The sequence below is a fragment of the Zootoca vivipara genome, chromosome 4 (assembly GCF_965207765.1).
Source record: "Zootoca vivipara chromosome 4, rZooViv2.hap1.1, whole genome shotgun sequence".
In the NCBI taxonomy this organism is placed as follows: Eukaryota; Metazoa; Chordata; class Lepidosauria; order Squamata; family Lacertidae; genus Zootoca; species Zootoca vivipara.
The window spans coordinates 72,600,156-72,618,463 of NC_142587.1; the positions used below are offsets into that span (position 1 = coordinate 72,600,156).

General features: G+C 41.0%; 1 protein-coding gene across 4 annotated transcripts in view; it reads left to right on the forward strand.

Moving 5' to 3' along the window:
• GRAMD1C (GRAM domain containing 1C) overlaps positions 1–18,308 on the forward strand; it is a 68,160-nt gene that overhangs the window by 44,791 nt on the left and 5,061 nt on the right. For all 4 annotated transcript variants that reach the window (XM_088668195.1, XM_060273745.2, XM_060273744.2 and 1 more), the window contains 10 exons: positions 889–1,012; positions 2,395–2,566; positions 6,931–7,074; positions 8,292–8,410; positions 9,225–9,367; positions 9,967–10,070; positions 10,869–11,045; positions 14,500–14,557; positions 16,721–16,831; positions 17,473–17,578. In XM_088668195.1, the coding sequence (XP_088524321.1) occupies positions 889–1,012; positions 2,395–2,566; positions 6,931–7,074; positions 8,292–8,410; positions 9,225–9,367; positions 9,967–10,070; positions 10,869–11,045; positions 14,500–14,557; positions 16,721–16,831; positions 17,473–17,578 (1,258 nt within the window). The remainder of the gene's footprint in view (positions 1–888; positions 1,013–2,394; positions 2,567–6,930; positions 7,075–8,291; positions 8,411–9,224; positions 9,368–9,966; positions 10,071–10,868; positions 11,046–14,499; positions 14,558–16,720; positions 16,832–17,472; positions 17,579–18,308) is intronic.

The following is an 18,308-nucleotide window of genomic DNA, read 5'->3' on the forward strand; positions in this document are numbered from 1 at the left end:
TGTCTTGCTATGGGTAGTGAAGGAAGCTGGGTCATGGCTAGTGTGGAAGTTGCGGAAATCTCTGTGTGAAGTCAATCCAACAAAGATGAGAGCTCATAGTTATGTTTACTGTGTGACAGTGAGATTGGCAATGAAGGGTTATCTAAAGTAGGTGAGAGAGACTAAGTGCATATTTAGGCATCTATAAGGAAACACTTTGACATATGTCCAAATTCTGTCCTGAATTGTCGATATCTCATGCTCTATATCAGGCATGTCCAACAGGTAGATCGTGATCTACCAATAGATCACTGGACGCCTGATATAGAGCATGAGATATCGACAAGGGCGTCCTAAAGAAGCTCAACAACTTTGGCTTCCCTAAAAAAAGCTCTATTTTTTTGCCCTGCCCCCCCCCAAATGGCGCTTTCCTTCTCCCTAAAAAAGCTCAACAACAACTTTGATCTGAATGCCTTAAAAACGGATCTTCCTCCTCCCCAAAAAAGCTCAACAACTTTGACCTGAACCCCAAAAAAGGGTTTTTTAACTCTGTAAGTAGATCGCAGTCTCTTGGGAGTTGGCCACCCCTGCTCTATATGACTGCACAAAAGATGGTTGGAAAAATAAGCTAGAGGTAAGGAACTCTGTGCTCTATTCATACAACAAAGCAGCATTAATTTCCATCTTTATGTTACACAAGTTAGTTGTACCACTTTTGACAAAGTCTGAAAAGCTGATATTTACTCAAAGGCGCAGGAAAAGAAATGAAGTAACGTGGTGGTGATAAGACTGAATGTCTTAAGGCTGAAATGTTGCACTTGCCGCATTGGAATTCCAAAATGGTAAAGTACTAACAATGTATGTGAAATAAGTGTAAGTTAACTCTGCTGCTATTTTTGTCTCTGGCAGATCTAGCCTTTGTGACGAATCTGGGGATAAGGAGTCACCTAAAGCAGTTGGTGTAATTCGAGAACCCATTGCTCAGATACTTGAAGTTGAAACGGAGTCTCTTAATGGAAACATACGGACAGAAGTAAGCTATGAAGGAGTCTCTGTACCCCCCCCCCTCACCCTCAGCATACAACATTAGCAGTGTTGGGGTAATCGGGCTGACTGCGGCTTTTCCACATCCAAAGCCCCTTTGTTTCTCCAACATGCCCTCAGAAGGTACCCTATGCTGCCTTTGCAGCTGGTATAGTGAATTACCGTATTTTTCCGTTTATAAGACTAGGTTCCCCCCCAATAAATTATGTCAAAAATTAGGGGGCGTCTTATACATGGTGGCGTCTCATAGACGGAAAAATAATTTCACGCTGTAACCAATGAGAAGGGAAAAGAAAAGGTACTTCTCAATCTGCCATAGGAAAATAGCAGGGCAATAGATATGGTAATTCTCTTCCAGTGTATCTCCCCTCCTCCCACTCCCACAATTCGTTGCTAGAATTTGTCTTATAAAAGTATTTTTGAGCAACTTGTGGTAGTCCTGTCTCTCCCCCCCCCCCCGGATTTGAAAGGGAAGTAGAAATCTATTTATCTATTTTCTGCTGCACATCATGCGCTGTATATGAACACTTAATGAGCTTACAAATTTGTATGGGAAATGAAAAACAACAACAATGGAATCTTGACATTGTCCTTGTTAGATTAAATCTTGTTCTGCTTATTGTGGCTGTGTATGCAATTTGAGTTGAGATGGGTGGGAATACTTAACTTCAAGGCATGCCGAGCCGATCATTCCCATATATTTAATTTGAAATCCAGATTTTTTTTGTTCGACACATTTCAGACTGCTAAGCCTGTTATGATATGTAATACCCGTATCTGATTTCACTCCCACATTTCCCGCATTTTCTTGGCATTTGAAACCACTGAAGTTTTGTTAATGACAGATCTGAAGTACCCTCATTATCTTAAAAATATATCAACATTCTGTTCGGCACATAATTCTAATTTAGTATTCACAAAGTTCCAGCACTAAGCAAAAGGTGGTAACAATTACTTTACTTCAGTAACTATTGCAGTAATTAATATTTATATAACGTTTTCCCCACACCCACTCAAGATGTTTCATACATATTTCTTATAAATATATAATGGAAAGTTTAAAAAGCAGAGGCTGCTGTTAACCCTTTTAATTTCAATAGCTTTTGCATGGGAGCTCTGTGCATGCTCCATTGAAATGAACAGATTGCATGGCAGCGGTGCTCTGCGCATTGTATGCAGACATCCAAAAACCTGTTTTATTGAGCCTGTTAGGGAGAATGCATATTTGGGGGCCTATGTGTTCAAGAGCTCTTTCTGCTGTTCTTTTTTTAAAAAAATTAGGAAATTGTGAAAAGTAGTCCTAATACAATTTTAACTATAGCTCCTTGTAAAATAAACATGATGGACTATGTGGATGCTCTCTTTCACTAGGGCCCTGAGTTAGAGGAATTGCACTGTGATAAACAGGACAGAAGGAGTTCTCTGCTTCCTTCAGAAAGGAAGCCAACTGATGTAGCACAACGCAAATACTCACTACAGTCACCGGATCTAAATGAGAACTTCGCTCAAGAGAAGAGTAGTGCGTCAGAAAGTGACGAAGAAGGTAAATCGTTTCCATTTCAAAAACCTGGTCCCAGGAAGGGACAGCTAAAGTAAGCAAAGGGTAATGTGAAAGCATGAAATCCATGGCTCTACTGTACATTTACGCCATTTATTTCCAGTATAGGTAGTTGTTGATAGGTGGGCCAGTCCTGTGACCCGACTATGCCAGCAATTAAATCAAGAACGAATAGACTAAAAAACAGTTTCTATCCAAGAGCTATAACCATCTTAAATGCTGTAACTAAATAATATGATCTTGGGGAGTTGTGCTGGGTGTGTATGGCTGTAATTGTGTTTTTGTTTTGTTTTTATGGGATGGCATTCAATTTCGTTGTACTATGTACAATGACAATAAAGTAGCCATCTATCTATCTATCTATCTATCTATCTATCTATCTATCTATCTATCTATCTACCGTATTTATCATCTATCTATCTATCTATCTATCTATCTATCTATCTATCTATCATCTATCAATTGCTACGCTCCTGCTTGCATCAGGTAATGTCATTGAAGTTTTATGCACTTAAAGAAACATTGATGAAAGCACAAGAACTGCATTAAAAACAAAGGTAGAGTAGCACTACCAACAACCATTCCACTATCGTCCCTGTCTGCTGTATTACTAACCATGATGATGGCTTCTGATGATGCCCCCACATTACTCATTCATCATTTTGTTTGTACGCCGCCTTTCCATTCTTAAAACTATGCTCAAGGTGGCTTGCAACATAAAAAAATGCATAATTACAAACTTAACAAAAGTAGTCATAGGCAATAAATAAAACACATCAGAAAGTTTTGCCAGTCTCATTGCATTCACACCAGTCTTTCCCTACCTGATGGCCTCCAGACGTTTTGGACTGCAACTCCTATCATCCTTGACCATCGTCCATGTTGGCTGGGAGGTATAGTTCCGAAAACTGGAAGGCACCAGCTTGGGAAAGGCTGATTCATACAACCCTCCCAACTCCTATAAATTTGAGTTACTGTGTTGCTTGGCTATATTGACATAAAAAGTGAGATTGGCAAAGGCTGAAATGTCTTGTCTCAATATTGCATTTTGCAAGTGGTACATCTGTCACTTAATGGTATTAGTTGCCACAGAAATCTGTTGCTTTCGAATATGGACACTTTACAGAATTTTTAACGTAGATAAGATTTGTGTTGCACAGGCAGGAAGGTTTTTTTTTGTTAGTACTGATTATTTTTCAAAAATGTTTGAATGATCTCTAAACTATTCTAAAGTATTCTAAATGTAAGTGACATTCAGTTTAAGCTTTCACTTCATTTTCACAGCCACCCCTCTATATACAGCTACAATTTGGCAGTTTCTTATGGCAGCCTGATGTTAGAGGAGAGACATTCAAGGCTGGGCTGTCTTTGCTTCGTTTTGTTCAGTCTGTGGCTTCTTCCTTCAGTTGTGTCGCTGAGAAACTTCAGTTGTGTCGCTGAGAAACTTTGTCTTGACCATGTGGTTGGGAGCAATTAAGAAAATAACCTTGTCCACACTGACATCCAAGTGCTGTGTTTGGCCTAAGATAAGATGGCTATATTTCTAGTTACCATGTGCAAGGATTAGCTTTTGGTTTGCCCAGAAAAGTAAGTGCCACTTGGCTTTGACATGCCAAAAGCAGAATTCTGCACATTCAGGCAGGTGTGTACGACTGATTAGCCCATGCTGGGGGTAAAGGGAGTGAAAGGCTACCTTGCATTTCAACAGTCATGCAAGTTAGTTTCCAAAAGTAGTAGGAAAATATATTATTATTATTATTATTATTATTATTATTATTTATAACCCCCCCCCCATCTGGCTGGGTTTCCCCAGCCACTCTGGGCGGCTTCCAACAGAAATATTAGAATACACTAATTTCTTAAAGATTAAAAGCTTCCCTAAACAGGGCTGCCTTCAGATGTCCTCTAAAAGTCTGGTAGTTATGTTTCTTTTTGACATCTGGTAGGAGGGTGCTCCACAGGGCGGGCGCCACTACCGAGAAGGCCCTCTGCCTGGTTCCCTGTAACTTAAATATAGCTATGAAACACTCACCCCCAGTTAGCTGAAATGGAGGGTTGTATACAATGGTGCCTCTTTGCTGAATGAAAGGCACTTTGATCAAGCAGAAGCTGCCATCAACCAAACAGCAAGGCATTTTTTTTTGCTAATTTGCCTTTCAATCTGCTCCAGTGCTGGAGAACCCTTCAGAACAGCATGGGAGGTGGGGCAGTGAAAGGGAGAATCAACAAAATCCACCATTCCCATTTTATTGATGAAAGCCTCTGCTAAATCAAAGAGCCTTCTGCTATGAAGACCATTTGATGCAATCCATATTGTGTCATCCACTGAAGGGTTATTAGTGAATACTGTTTTTTCCTACATGAGTGCCCATTGGCAGGGATCACAGGGATATAGGAATGCAGTGAATGTGCACAGGCTCAGTGTGTTCCCCAGGGGCCATTATATAGGTCTCCTTTCTGCAAGCAGCTCAGCTCTTTATAAGGGTAAGCATTTTATTATTATTATTGTGTAACCAAAACAACAACAACCACCCAAGGAATATTTTTTGCAAGATAAACACTGAACCTTGTCAGGAAACATTTCCTTACCTTGTGGTTTGTTCCTTTTCGTTTCTATACTGCCAACACACCTCTCTGGCAGTGTGAGCAACTGCACAGAGTGAGTAATTGCTTGTGATTAGTGGGCTAAGAGACATATCTCTATATTAAAGTCTGCAGTGACATGTGCACCTTGTCATTATGAATGGACTGACATTCTGTGCCTTAGTACTTTTAAGTTTAATTTCCTGATTTTGATTACAGCAGCACAAAAGTGTTCTTGCCCCATTCTTTGCTAGTTTGAATGGATATACTTTTTCAAATTCTAAATGCAGTGAGCATGACTGTAGATCATGTGGAAAATGAAACACTTTTCATTGTATTCACTTGCATTTATCATGTGGGTCGATGTTTGCCTCTAATTACCACGCCTGGATATTTTAGGATATTGCAGTACTTGTCTATTGTTAGTATACAGAACATTGCACCATCTCGGATTCCTCTCTGTGGTATTTGCTTTCAGCAGTCATTGCTATATGGACTCCACTGCACAAGCACCACATCTCAGTTTTGTACTATGGTCCTGATTTCTCTCAGTATTGGGGACAAGGTGAAGGATACTTTTCCTCTTCTTTTCTTTTTCTTTTCTTTTCTTCCCTCATCACCAAAATATGTTAGGTCCGACTTACTTTTACTTTACTTTTGGAGAATGAGAATCAATTCAGTAATTCTTTCTTCACTCTTACATATCGCAGACAGTGCTGCTATCATGCCATTGCATATATTCCCCTTCACACTGTGTGTGTGTGTGTGTGTGTGAGAGAGAGAGAGAGAGAGAGAGAGAGAGAGAGAATTTAGCTGCCATAATCTTTTCCCACATCAGGTTAGAAATCATCAAAAATAATACAAAATATATAAATGTAAACAACATAATTGTAATAATAACATCCGTTTTTTTTAAAAAAAACAAACCCAATATATCACGGCCAGCCATATCAGTATAAGATTATAAATGAAGGCTACTGCCTAAAAACAATCCTTTAAAAAAGTCCATCTAAGCACTACCAAGGAGGGGGCTGATTGTATATCTCAGGGAAGGGAGTGCCATAGCCATGGAGCCGTTGCAGAAAAGGTCCTGCCCCCTTTCCCTGTCAGCTTAACCTTCCTTCCTGGTGGGAAAATGAGGCAAGTCCTTGTAGCTGTTCTCAAATCCCTGGCAGGTTCATATGGATTTAGGCAGGCCCTTAAGTAGCTTGGTTCCATATGCACTGTTGCTAAGGGCATTAAAGGAAATTCCCCATACTTTTGAGCTTTATTTCTCTCTCTCAATCTCTCTCTCTCTCTCTCTCTCTCTCTCTCTCTCTCTCTCTCTCTCTCTCTCTCTCTCTCTCTCTCTCCCTTGCCAAGCCGAACTGGCAGACATAAACCTAACAGAGAGCAGAGAGCAGCAATCCTCTTGCTGTTTAGCACAAGAGTCAGTTACCAGGTGTCATTCTCTCAAAGCCTTGAGCCTTGGTGTAAGATGAAGGAAATGCTTCTTTCCTCTAACGCTTGGCATCATGTATTGACATTCCTGCTTGTACAGCTTCATGGGGTGCGGTTAAGCTTTATCTGTTCATGTACGACTCTTCTTACGTTCTTAATAAGATAGCAGATGGTCTCACAAGTCTACTCTAGAGACAATTTACTGTTCTAGAGTGGTGTGCTAAATTTGAATTTTGCAAGAAATGTTTGTTTTCCTTTGCGTATGTTTTACTGTGTTTTGACGCCTGTTTGCCTAACCTCTGCTTTGTACACTTCCCCTCCCACAGATGAGGAAACATTCCCTGAGAGCGACCTACATGGAAAACTCTTTATTAATCGTGTTTTCCGCATTGGTGCAGATAGGCTGTTTGAAATGCTTTTCACTAATTCCCATTTCATGCAGAGATATTTTAGTAGCAGAAACATAACAGGTGAAGTATTATTCCTTTTAAAATTTACATTGAAATAACTTTATACCAGGCACCCCCAAACTGCGGCCCTCCAGATGCTTTGGCCTACAACTCCCATGATCCCTAGCTAACAGGACCAGTGGTCGGGGAAGATGGGAATTGTAGTCCAAAACATCTGGAGGGCCGAAGTTTCGGGGTGCCTGCTTTATACCCTCTCATGGAATAATCAGTTTGTTTATTTGAGACACAAATGTTGTTGAGCTTTCCAGATGTATGGCAACCCTAGGGGCCAACACACTGTGATCTGAAACCGCAACTGGATGCTGGTTATTCTTATGATAGTTTTCTCTGTAAAGTAAACACCTAGAATGCTCTCCTTTCTCGAGAGCTTTTGCCACTGTAGATGCTCCTTCTTTGCAAGTGTATCCCCCTTTTTCAAGGAGCAGTGATGTATTTTTGCCTGTATCCCCTCTCAACTGATTCAGGATTTTCTTGTCCTCTTGGGCTGCTACCGTACCAACGATGACAAATTATGTCACTTATTCTCCCTTATTCTCGAGAGCCAGTGTGGTGTAGTGGTTAAGAGCGGTAGACTCATAATCTGGTGAGCGTCTTCACTCCTCCACATGCAGCTGCTGGGTGACCTTGGGCTAGTCACACTTCTTTGAAGTCTCTTAGCCCCACTCACCTCCCAGAGTGTTTGTTGTGGGGGAGGAAGGGAAAGGAGAATGTTAGCTGCTTTGAGACTCCTTTGGGTAGTGATAAAGCGGGATATCAAATCCAAACTCCTCCTCCTCCTCCTCTTCTTCTTTACATGCAGTATAACCTACTTCTTTCATATTGCTGTGTTTCCCTACCCCCACTCCGCATAAGTGGCCACCATTGGGGAGAACAGAGAAATGTTAGGAATGTTAGAAATGGGTTAGGGAGAGACCTTGACATATGCCATCACTATTGACAACAGATCCAAGCTCCTTATATTGTATAGTTCTATAGTTAGATGGATACATATTGCAACCAGTGACAAAAAACTCATTATTGTTTATCAGAAATGACTATATCTTGATGGCTGCATATTTTAACTCGTTTTACACACATAGATGGATATGCAAGGTGTGAGACAAGTGACCTATGATTCCTGGGTAGTTTTGTTTCCTCCAGTCACTTTCAAAAAGTTTAAGGATCATGATGATATGTGTAAATGGCTAGACGTGATTGATTACATGTTTTGGGTTTAGATGCTGTAACAACTCCTTGGAACAGAGACATTGGAGGCAATCAATTGAGGACCATGACTTACACTATTGGGCTCAACAATCCACTTGTTGGAAAATTCACAACTGCAACAGAAAAGCAGGTACAAAACTCTGTTGGGGGTTATTAGTTTATGCCAAGTATGGAAGTTGCCTAAAACACCAAGTTTGTAAAGTGTGGGATCCTATAGCAACGGCCAAATGGGCAAAATATGTAAGAACAAGGGGAAAGCTTAATAATGGATCCATTTTATTGACAAGTGAGCATGTTTTATTGAATTGTAGATTCAAGTTAGTATTGCCGTATCTTTGTTTCAAAATAAAGTAAATGGTAATAATGAAATATTTAAAAGAATCAAATTAAGAATACCTGTTTAATAGTTAATTTTGAAATAGATTATCACTTATGTATATCTCAGCCTTTATATTAGCTGGGATTGTACATAATAATAAAATAGACCATGTTTAAGTATGAATGAACAAGTGTGTACGTACTCACAGAAAAAGTCATGGCCACTTTACTTCTCCCCACTCCTGCTACTGCTGTGCTTCCCAGGGCTAAACCATGGTTTGGCTTAGCATTACATTTAAACCTGGGCTTATGGTTTGTCTTGCTTCAGACAAACCATGAGCTGTAGACAAGGTATGTTCTTGGCTTACTGCTCATGGTTTGTCTGGTAGAGACAAACATTGGTTCTGACATAAGGCTAAGCTACTTATTTGTACTTAACCATGGTTTGTCTTAGTGTTGCATGCAAAGCAAGCCATTGTGCGATGACGTTTTAAGCATCCTTTTGTTTCAGCTGTTTTAAGTTTATTGCAATATGGTGAGGGGAAAATGTTTTTGCATGCGTAAAATCATTATTTCAATTATTTTTGAACTATAATCTTAAAAAAAATCTTTATTTTTTCTAATAGGTCCTGCATAAACGGAGTCACAAAAATCATTGCTATCGGGTAGACACAGAGGTGGTGACACACGACGTACCTTACCACGATTACTTCTACACCGTGTATAGTTATTGTATTGTTCGCATGTCCAGCCAGAAGTGCAGACTACGGTGAGGCATTTGGCAATGTTAAATGGGGAAACTGGAGGCAGTCAAAAACGACTGCACTCAGTATGGTGAAACTGGTTCTTCTGCACAAATTTCTTTTGCACAAATTCCCTTCCCTGTTTACTTTGGTGGTTGGAAAACTATCTGTTGACAGAAACAGGCGTTTACTTGTTTCTTTGCTTCTATTTTTGCCAGGGGATTGAACATACCTATAAACATGTGTTGTGAGCTTTCTCCAACTGCCTTTTCAGTAGAGTTCATCATCAAGTTACAGCTGGCAGTGTAATCTACAATAGCCTTTTAAAGCCAGTGTGTGTGTGTGCGTGTGTGCGTGCGCGCGTGTGCGTGCACTCGAAAGTACTGTGTTCAGCATAGAGGTGTTAAGTGACCAAGTCTTCTACGCATTTCTTCCTTTTGGCTACCGGCATGGGTGAAGAAGGTGTTACCTAGTGACCATGCCTTTGCCTCATGTACACAGTTTGCTGTTTTGAGCTGCAAAGACTGACAACATTGTTCTGATAGTGGGTGAAAAAGCATGCCTCTGTCCTTAATGTTCCTTGTATTGCAGTCAGTTACTAACCTTATTATTCTTTTTGCTGCAGGATCTCCTCAGATGTGAAATACAGAAAGCAACCATGGGGGCTTGTCAAGAATATAATAGAGAAAAATACATGGGGTGGGATAGGAGAAAACTTTAAGCAACTTGGTAAGTGCTGTGTCTCCTCCTTGCTGATGATTCCAAATTGCATTCATAGCTGTGATATTTGATAGCACTGCATAGTTCTACACGGTGGTGTGATTTGCAGCATTTTCACAATAATTGTGCTTAAGAACAGTCTTGGACCTTCCCAGCTTTTAGAAACAGTTTAAAGACCGTTTAACTTTATTGATTACCTCTTGGTAGCCTTCCAGCAGATGTATCTGCTCTTGAACACTGCTTATGCAAGCATGTGGAGGTGACCCATCGAGTACCATTGGATGATAAGGTCCAAAATGGAGCATCAGAACTCGGCATTAAGCTGTTCATTTGTCTTTCATCGTATATCTACATCGCATCATTAGAACACTGTTATTTCACTTTTAACCAACTGTTTGTGATAACCTGGAAGTAGGGCAGTAGCAGAACCTTATTTAGGCTCCGATAAATTATTTCCCATGTACCGCAGTAAAGCATTACTTGTTGCAGGTAGACCAGCCTGCTCATTTTTATGTGTACTAATAAACTGCCTTGTGAATGAAGCCTTACTCGCTGTTGGTTTGCCCACTCCCTTTTTAAATAAGGCCAGCACCTGATACTGTTTTACTGGTTTGTCTCTCTATGTGACTTCTTGAATGTAACATTTGGGTTTCCCAATGCATCACGTGCTTCTTCCTCCCCCCCCACACCCTCCAGTCAAAGGCCACCTTTTAAATATCCTGGAAAATGTCAGTATAGAGTGTTGTGAATTTCTGAGTTAAAATAAAATGAAAACTGAGTAAGAAATGGGATGTTGTTCCATTACAGAATCGGAATTGCTAATGGAAGAATATGAAATGAACAAACCTGTGGAGGATCCAGTGAAACTTGGTGTTTTGAGGAGGAGGAGGTGGACTTTACAAAGGAATGTGGGAGAGATACTTCCTAAACGTTCTTCACAGTACTCTTCAGGGGAGACAGGTGCACCTTCCCGTGGTGATGGAGGTGGGTACTACAAGCAGGAGTATTTGTTTTGACTGTTCACTTAAGCCAAAGGAATTTCAGGGATGTGTTTGCATGAGAGCCATGCATTATATAGCACCTCTGCATAGCTCATTCGGTTCCTTTGCCTTTCCGAATATGGCATCTCTGGGGTACATGCAGGTGGGTGCAGTCAAGCTCACACACAGCTCCTATGCAAAGTTGTACCTTTTCCCGCAGGTACTGTCTCCAATGCTTCCAAGTCCAGTGCTGTAGTGCTGAACTGTCGGTGTAGGAAGTGGCTACACAGAGATGCCTTGGAATTATTATTGTTATTTGAAATAATTTTTATTTGGTTTTACAAAAATAAAATTATCACAATACAAAATGCATATCCATATTTGGAAATTCCTCCGAATCTCTGTACTTCCCACCTTCCCCGCCATGGGTCCTATTGTCTACCTTTTCAACTGCATATTATTCAGTAATCCATATTTTAAGTCGCACCATTTTGTCCATAATATTTGCTACATCACAAGTGTTATTGCAATCCTGCTAATGTTTTCATCTGCTTACAATGGTTTCCCAGATAGGTTACAAATACCCCCCCCCCCATTCTTTATTAAAGTTTTGGTCTTCTTGGTTGCTGAGCTTTCCGGTCAGTTTTGCCATTTTGGCATATTCCAAACAGCTTAATTTGCCATTCTTCCCTGGTAGAGACTTTGTCTTATTTCCATCTCTGGGCTAATAACATTCATGTGGCTGTCGCTGTATACATAAAAAGTCTTTACTGGTCCTTTGGGATATTGGTACCTACAATTCCTGGGTTTTTTTAAAAAAAAATAAGTTATTTTAAACATTATTTTTCAGTTCATTATATATCATTTCCTAGAATGCTTTTATTACCTGACACACCCATCACATATGATAAAAGGTGCCTTCTTTTTCCTTTGGAAATTTATTTAAGACTAGCTACTCATTTTTAAGGGACCCAGGTGGCGCTGTGGGTTAAACCACAGAGTCTAGGGCTTGCTGTCAGAAGGTCGGCGGTTCGAATCCCTGCAATGGGGTGACCTCCTGTTGCTCGGTCCCAGCTCCTGCCCACCTAGCAGTTCGAAAGCACATCAAAGTGCAAGTAGATAAATAGGGACCGCTCCGGCGGAAAGGTAAACGGTGTTTCGCCAGAAGCAGCTTTGTCATGCTGGCCACATGACCCGGAAGCTGTCTGCGGACAAACGCCGGCTCCCTCGGCCTATAGAGCGAGATGAGCGCCGCAACCCCAGAGTCGGACACGACTGGACCTGATGGTCAGGGACCCCTTTACCTTTACCTCACTCATTTTTACAAAGCACCCTATTGGTAAATACAGTGTATTTTATTTTGCAAATAATTTGGTTCACGTTTGGAAACCTCTCCAATTCATTAGTCTTCAGCTTCATAATGTGTGCTTACAGCTGCTTGTAGGATCTGTGTAAAATATGCAGATTTCAGGACAGGGGCGATTGGACCAGCTTTTTCTTTTCTTTGCAGTTTGCACAACAGTGTATTTGAGATTTATGTTGCAAATGTCATTCACAAGATACTACTGGACGACTTTCATTATTTATGCTTATGTATGTGTTCGTGTTTTCCTTCCATCTTCTTACCATCTAAACCTTCTTCTGAAATCAGACTTAGTTTCATTTAATTTCTGGGATATTGAAACTCATCTTGTTGCACAATTGCCCTTTCAAAATTCCATATGCTAGTCAATTGCATATGATCATGTACTGGCTGATTTAGAAGATAAATGACTATTTTGAGGAACATATGGCACAGTTTAGTGTTCCAAGAAGGGTGAATGAACTAAATGAAGCAACTTTAAATGAGTCTAAACTGCTAATGCATAGCTTCATTCAAGGAAAGATAATATAGAGAAAAACAATACAGAGTGTGCTGCAGAAACCTTAAAACTGTTTGGTCCCTTTCATTATTTTAGTAGTTTTAAGCTGCCTCCTAGATTTTTAAATCAATCCACTCACCGGTGCTCCAGCTTTTCAGATGAGAGTGTTTGTGCTAATATATTCACTGCAATTATAATGCATACTTGCATGCCGGAACACGAAATCTGAATTTTAAAAAAGGTTTTACTCAGTGTTATACTAAGTGATGTGGGGAGGGGGTGGCAATTCAGTTTCAGGGAAAATGTATACACTCTTAACTTTAATCGCATCCCTTACCCTTAGTGGCTACAAAAAAATCTTGTACTCAAATATTGGTCAAGATAATGGCTATTTGTTTCAATGGCCATGGAGATGAAAGAAAATGAGCTCATGAAGTGTAGTAGAAACTGGTGCTGCTGCTTTCCAGGATCAAGAAAAACCTAAGTTGACAAGTGAAAGAGAGCATTCAGTGCTGATGTCATTCTGTAAGTCTAGTGTGTGCTTCATACCTCACCTTATCTTTAAGATGGCAATCAGATGACAAGTCCAACTGCTAATGCCATGGGTGTGTTCTGATCTAATGGCTAACCTGGTTTGTTACCCTGGTTTGTATGCAAGCACCAGCCCTAGTTTGCCTGTTTGGACAAAAAAGGCAAATTATGGTTTGCTGCAAGTAACAAAAAGGAGGAGGACATATTGGTGTCCAAGTGAGGAGGAGTATGTTGACCAGCCAGAGGCTTACCAGCACTAGTTGTAGAACAGCAAAGTATAGAAATATCCTATGTGGGTATCACACAATTTCCTGTTTCTGATTTGTGAAATCTTGATGAGTGTGTTGCCTATGGAATTTATCTTTGGTCATAACTTTCTTTCTGTAGCTGATGCATGTTTTACTTTTCCTGGTCTCCACGTACACCAGGATATATTGGAATTCTGCTTGGGATGATTAGATGGTTTTTCTAAGTCAGTGTCCTAAAGTAACACCTCTGTTAGTGAATTGTGCACTTGTGTGGTATCAGAACTGTGTGTGGGTCTCATCGGCTGTAACTTGTGGCAGAGGTTGCACAGGGGCCTCGTTGTGTAACCATGACAGAGAAAAACCAGCTTACCGGGACGTAGGCTGGAATTGTGAGCAAAGGCAAGTAGAAGAATGGACAGTGGACAGATATGTGCACATGATGGAATCAATCTATATGCAACAGCCATCATGGTAGAATCCTGAGATTAATGCAAGACTATTCTTACACTAAAAGTCTGCCTATTACATTGTAGTGGTGGATGTTTCAGGCCCTTTTCAACTCTGGAGGAGCTTCTAATGCAACAAGATTATCTGCCTACTTCTTGCTGTGCATGTCAAATAAACACACTCTACATTAAATTTGTATTTCGATTACATACATGAGCAGCATCTTTCAGCTCAGTCAAGAACCAGAACTGCTCCACCATTGAGAAGGGGGGGGGGAGTCTCTTCAGAAAAGATGCACGTTCAGGTGAAGTTAATCTAGTTTAAGAAGATAGATACAGTAGACTTAATAGTTGCTTCTCTTGCCTTATAGGACCAAAAAGGAATGCTACAAATAAGACCATCACCATCATAGTGGTAATGAGCATCTTGTAAGTACTTTCTTGGCATCTCATTTGACTTCATTTTTCTTATGGTGAAACATATTGGGGAAACATTTTTCCCTGGTGGCATTTGAGTGAATTTCATGGAGGTTGCTTTTGCAGAAAGGAGCTTTCCTAAGCCATTGTCAAATTAATCCCAGGTTGCTCACATTTTTAACATGCAGGATACTGACATATAGGTGCAAGTGATGAATTGGCTTCTGGCTCCTGGTCACATACACATAATCCTTTGCTGGTTTGGCAGGTGGAGACAGGGAGTCATCCTGACTCCCAGAATCTTTCTGTAAGAGTATAGGGCAGACTTCCTCAACATAAGTAAAGGGACCCCTGACCCAACATAGGTAAAGGGACCCCTGACCATTAGGTCCAGTCGTGACCGACTCTGGGGTTGCGGCGCTCATCTCGCGTTATTGTCATGTCATGTCCAGGTCATGTGGCCAGCATGACAAAGCCGATTCTGGCAAGCCAGAGCAGCACACGGAAACACCGTTTACCTTCCTGCGTGGAGCGGTACCTATTTATCTACTTGCACTTTGACGTGCTTTCGAACTACTAGGTTGGCAGGAATGAAACCGAGCAATGGGAGCTCACCCCGTCACAGGGATTCGAACTGCCAACCTTTTGATTGGCAAGCCCTAGGCTCAGTGGTTTAACCCACAGCGCCACCCGGTGCCCTCCAAATGTTTGGGGGAGGACTGCTGGGAGCTAGTCCAAAACCCATGGAAGACACTAGCTTGAGGAAATCTGGATCAATGAAAGTCAGGGACCCTTTCCTATCCTCATGTTTTCATCCCACTGTGTCTGCATGCAACTCCAGCCCCCACCCCCCGCTAATGATTTTCACATATATTGTGACTGTATGTGCAGCAGGAATGGGGGAGAATTCAATTCAGTTCACATTGAAAATGGCATCTCCCTAATCCACACCTTCTGAAACAATTTGAGAACTGAAACACAGCCATTCCTCAAAATTCAAACTTCTTCTGCAAAAATGTGAAGATTAGGAAAAATTGGACATAAAATGGTATAATATACAAACATGTATAATGGGGGAAATTTGCAATACGGTTCTGCTGAACTTTCATGAGGGCATTTTTTTTTTTTTGGAAGAGTTCACAGACTGATGTGGAAATGTGGCAAACTGAATTTAAGACTGGAAAATGAGAACCCCAAATTGACAGTTTCCCTAATCTGCAGTGGAATATATTCACATCATTCATATACTAAAGTTAGCATATCTAAAAAACTAATATAAATGGGGACTGCAAAGCATTCCAAAAGCAGTTACAGTCATACCTCGGGTTGCGAATGTGATCCGTGCAGGAGGCACGTTCGCAACCAGCAGCGTCGTATCTGCGCACGCACGTGACACGATCCGGCGCTTCTGCGCATACGCGTGACGTCATTTTGTGATTTTGCACATGTGTGAGTGCCGAAACCCGGAAGTAACCCATTCCGGTACTTCCGGGTTCAGCACAATCCACAACCCGAAAACGCACAACCCGCAGCATTCATAACCCGAGGTATGACTGTACCTTAAGTTTCAGTAAAATAGCTTGAATTGCTGGATTGGCTAACTCCTCTGAGAATTTGACTTGCAGGAAACAGGGCAAATATCATAATTTTATAACCTGCCCTTCTTCAAGGTTGGCTTAACAGGGTGGGGATATCCCATGCTATCATGGCAACAGCTTTGTGTGGTAGAGGTTAAGATGAGAGCTTGTGGACTAGCCTTGATCTCCCTGGTCTAACGTAGCTTGAACAATGCCAACACTCACTCATGCTAGCTCTCTTTTCAATACATTTTAAAATGAGAATATTGTATTTTATTTTGCACAGCGAAAAATCTTAACCATCTTGCCAAGGTTGTCATGAAGATGACCTTTTCTCTCTAACCTTATATGTTTTTTTCCTACTGATGTCGTCTCTGTAGCAGGGGCGGGGAATTTGTGGTGTTGTACTACAGCTTCCATTGGCCCTGACCATTGGGCATAGGGGCTAGGGCTGATGGGATCTGGGGTCCAGCGGCCATCTGGAGGGGCCACAGTTTCCCCATCCTTGCTGTTTAGTCTCTTAACTACTGTGATGCTATAAACGTGAAACAGGAAAAGTGATAAAAACAGTCTTCTTTCTTTCTTTCTTTCTTTGCAGCTTGCTCCTACTGGTTTTGCTAAACGTGACGTTGTTCCTCAAACTGTCCAAGATTGAACATGCAGCTCAGTCATTTTACCGTGTTCAGCTTCAGGAAGAAGGATCTGTAAAGTGAGTGGATTTCTCCCCACCCCACCCTCATGCTCAACTATGCCTCATCAGTCAAATATAAGATACGAAAAAAAAAAAGTTTTGCTGACTTCACAATACAGAACTGGTGTAGTTTAGAGGCTAAGAGGCCCAGGAAGCACCAACTTCAAATCTCACTTTAGACAGCAATGCATTAGGTGGCTTTCAGGGAAGCTGCTCAGCCTTTGTTTTATGACAGGAATATTTTTCAGTCCAAAGGCTGCATTCTCTTATGGGGAGTAGAGGCAAAAGTGAGTTGAGCAACAAATACAATCCATACATTTGTACAGTAGGTAAATTCAGAGGTGTCTATACAATTAAGGCAATTAAGACAATATTACAATTCAATTCAAGGACACAGTCCAGCCATGCAAGAGCACCTGAGGAGGGCAGGGGCGTAGCGTGGAAGAGGGGGCTGTCGGAGTGATTACCCAGGGTGCACTGCTCAGGCTGCCCTCCCTGAGCCAGCCCTGCGGTGTTTTGCAAGGCTGGTATCTGATCAGAAAACATGTACAGAGATTATGGTAGTAATGTGTTAATTAGGCCAAAGCAAATTAAAGAATGGGACTACCTTCTTTAAGTACTGTAAGGCAGCTACTTATCCCTGCATTTTCTCTTCTCAGTTTAGCCCTTAATGTGGCATCAAGAGAAAAAACTCACCAGCAGGACAAAGATCAAGTCCAGCATGTGAAAGGAGTTCTGAGGGACTCCATAGCGCTGCTTGAACAGGTGGGTGTTGCTGTTTCTTACTATTATTTGGCCCCCGTACATGTGAAAATGAAACGTGGGATGTGTGGAAAAATTAAGAGTTTGAGTGCTTTGCTAATAAAAGAATGAATAAATCACTGCCGTATTTGGATGCTATGGCCTCAGGCTTTCAGGTATTAACTAGTGAAAATGGGATACAAAAAAAACTGATTTGATATTGCTTGAGAAAGAGAATATTAATATTCAAGAGCTTGAGATACTTCCAGGGCTGCTATGAATATGTAAGAACTAAGGAAGCTTTGAAGTTTAAGATTTGCCACAATGTTTGTTTGTGTGCTAATGAAATGGAGCAATAGTAAAGGTGACCAAGAGACAATAAAGGTAAAGGTAAAGGGACCCCTGACCATTTGGTCCAGTCGTGACCGACTCTGGGGTTGCGGTGCTCATCACAGTACTCCTTATTAAAAAGAACTTTCTTTGCATCCCAGTAAAACAAAGGAAACATGTCTTTAAAAACTATATTATTTAAAGAATTGCAAGTTCTACTGAATGAAGCTCAACAACCTCACACACACATTTCAGATTTGGTAAAAGGTAGATTAGAGAATGGGCTTAATTCTTTTATGTATGAAAGCAGAGTTGAGAAAACCCATGCCACTCTGTTGCCTGTAGGTACTTCAGAGCAGATTCTGCTGATGCTGCAATCATAGAATCTTAGAGTTAGAAGAGACCAAATCTAGTCGGACCCCCT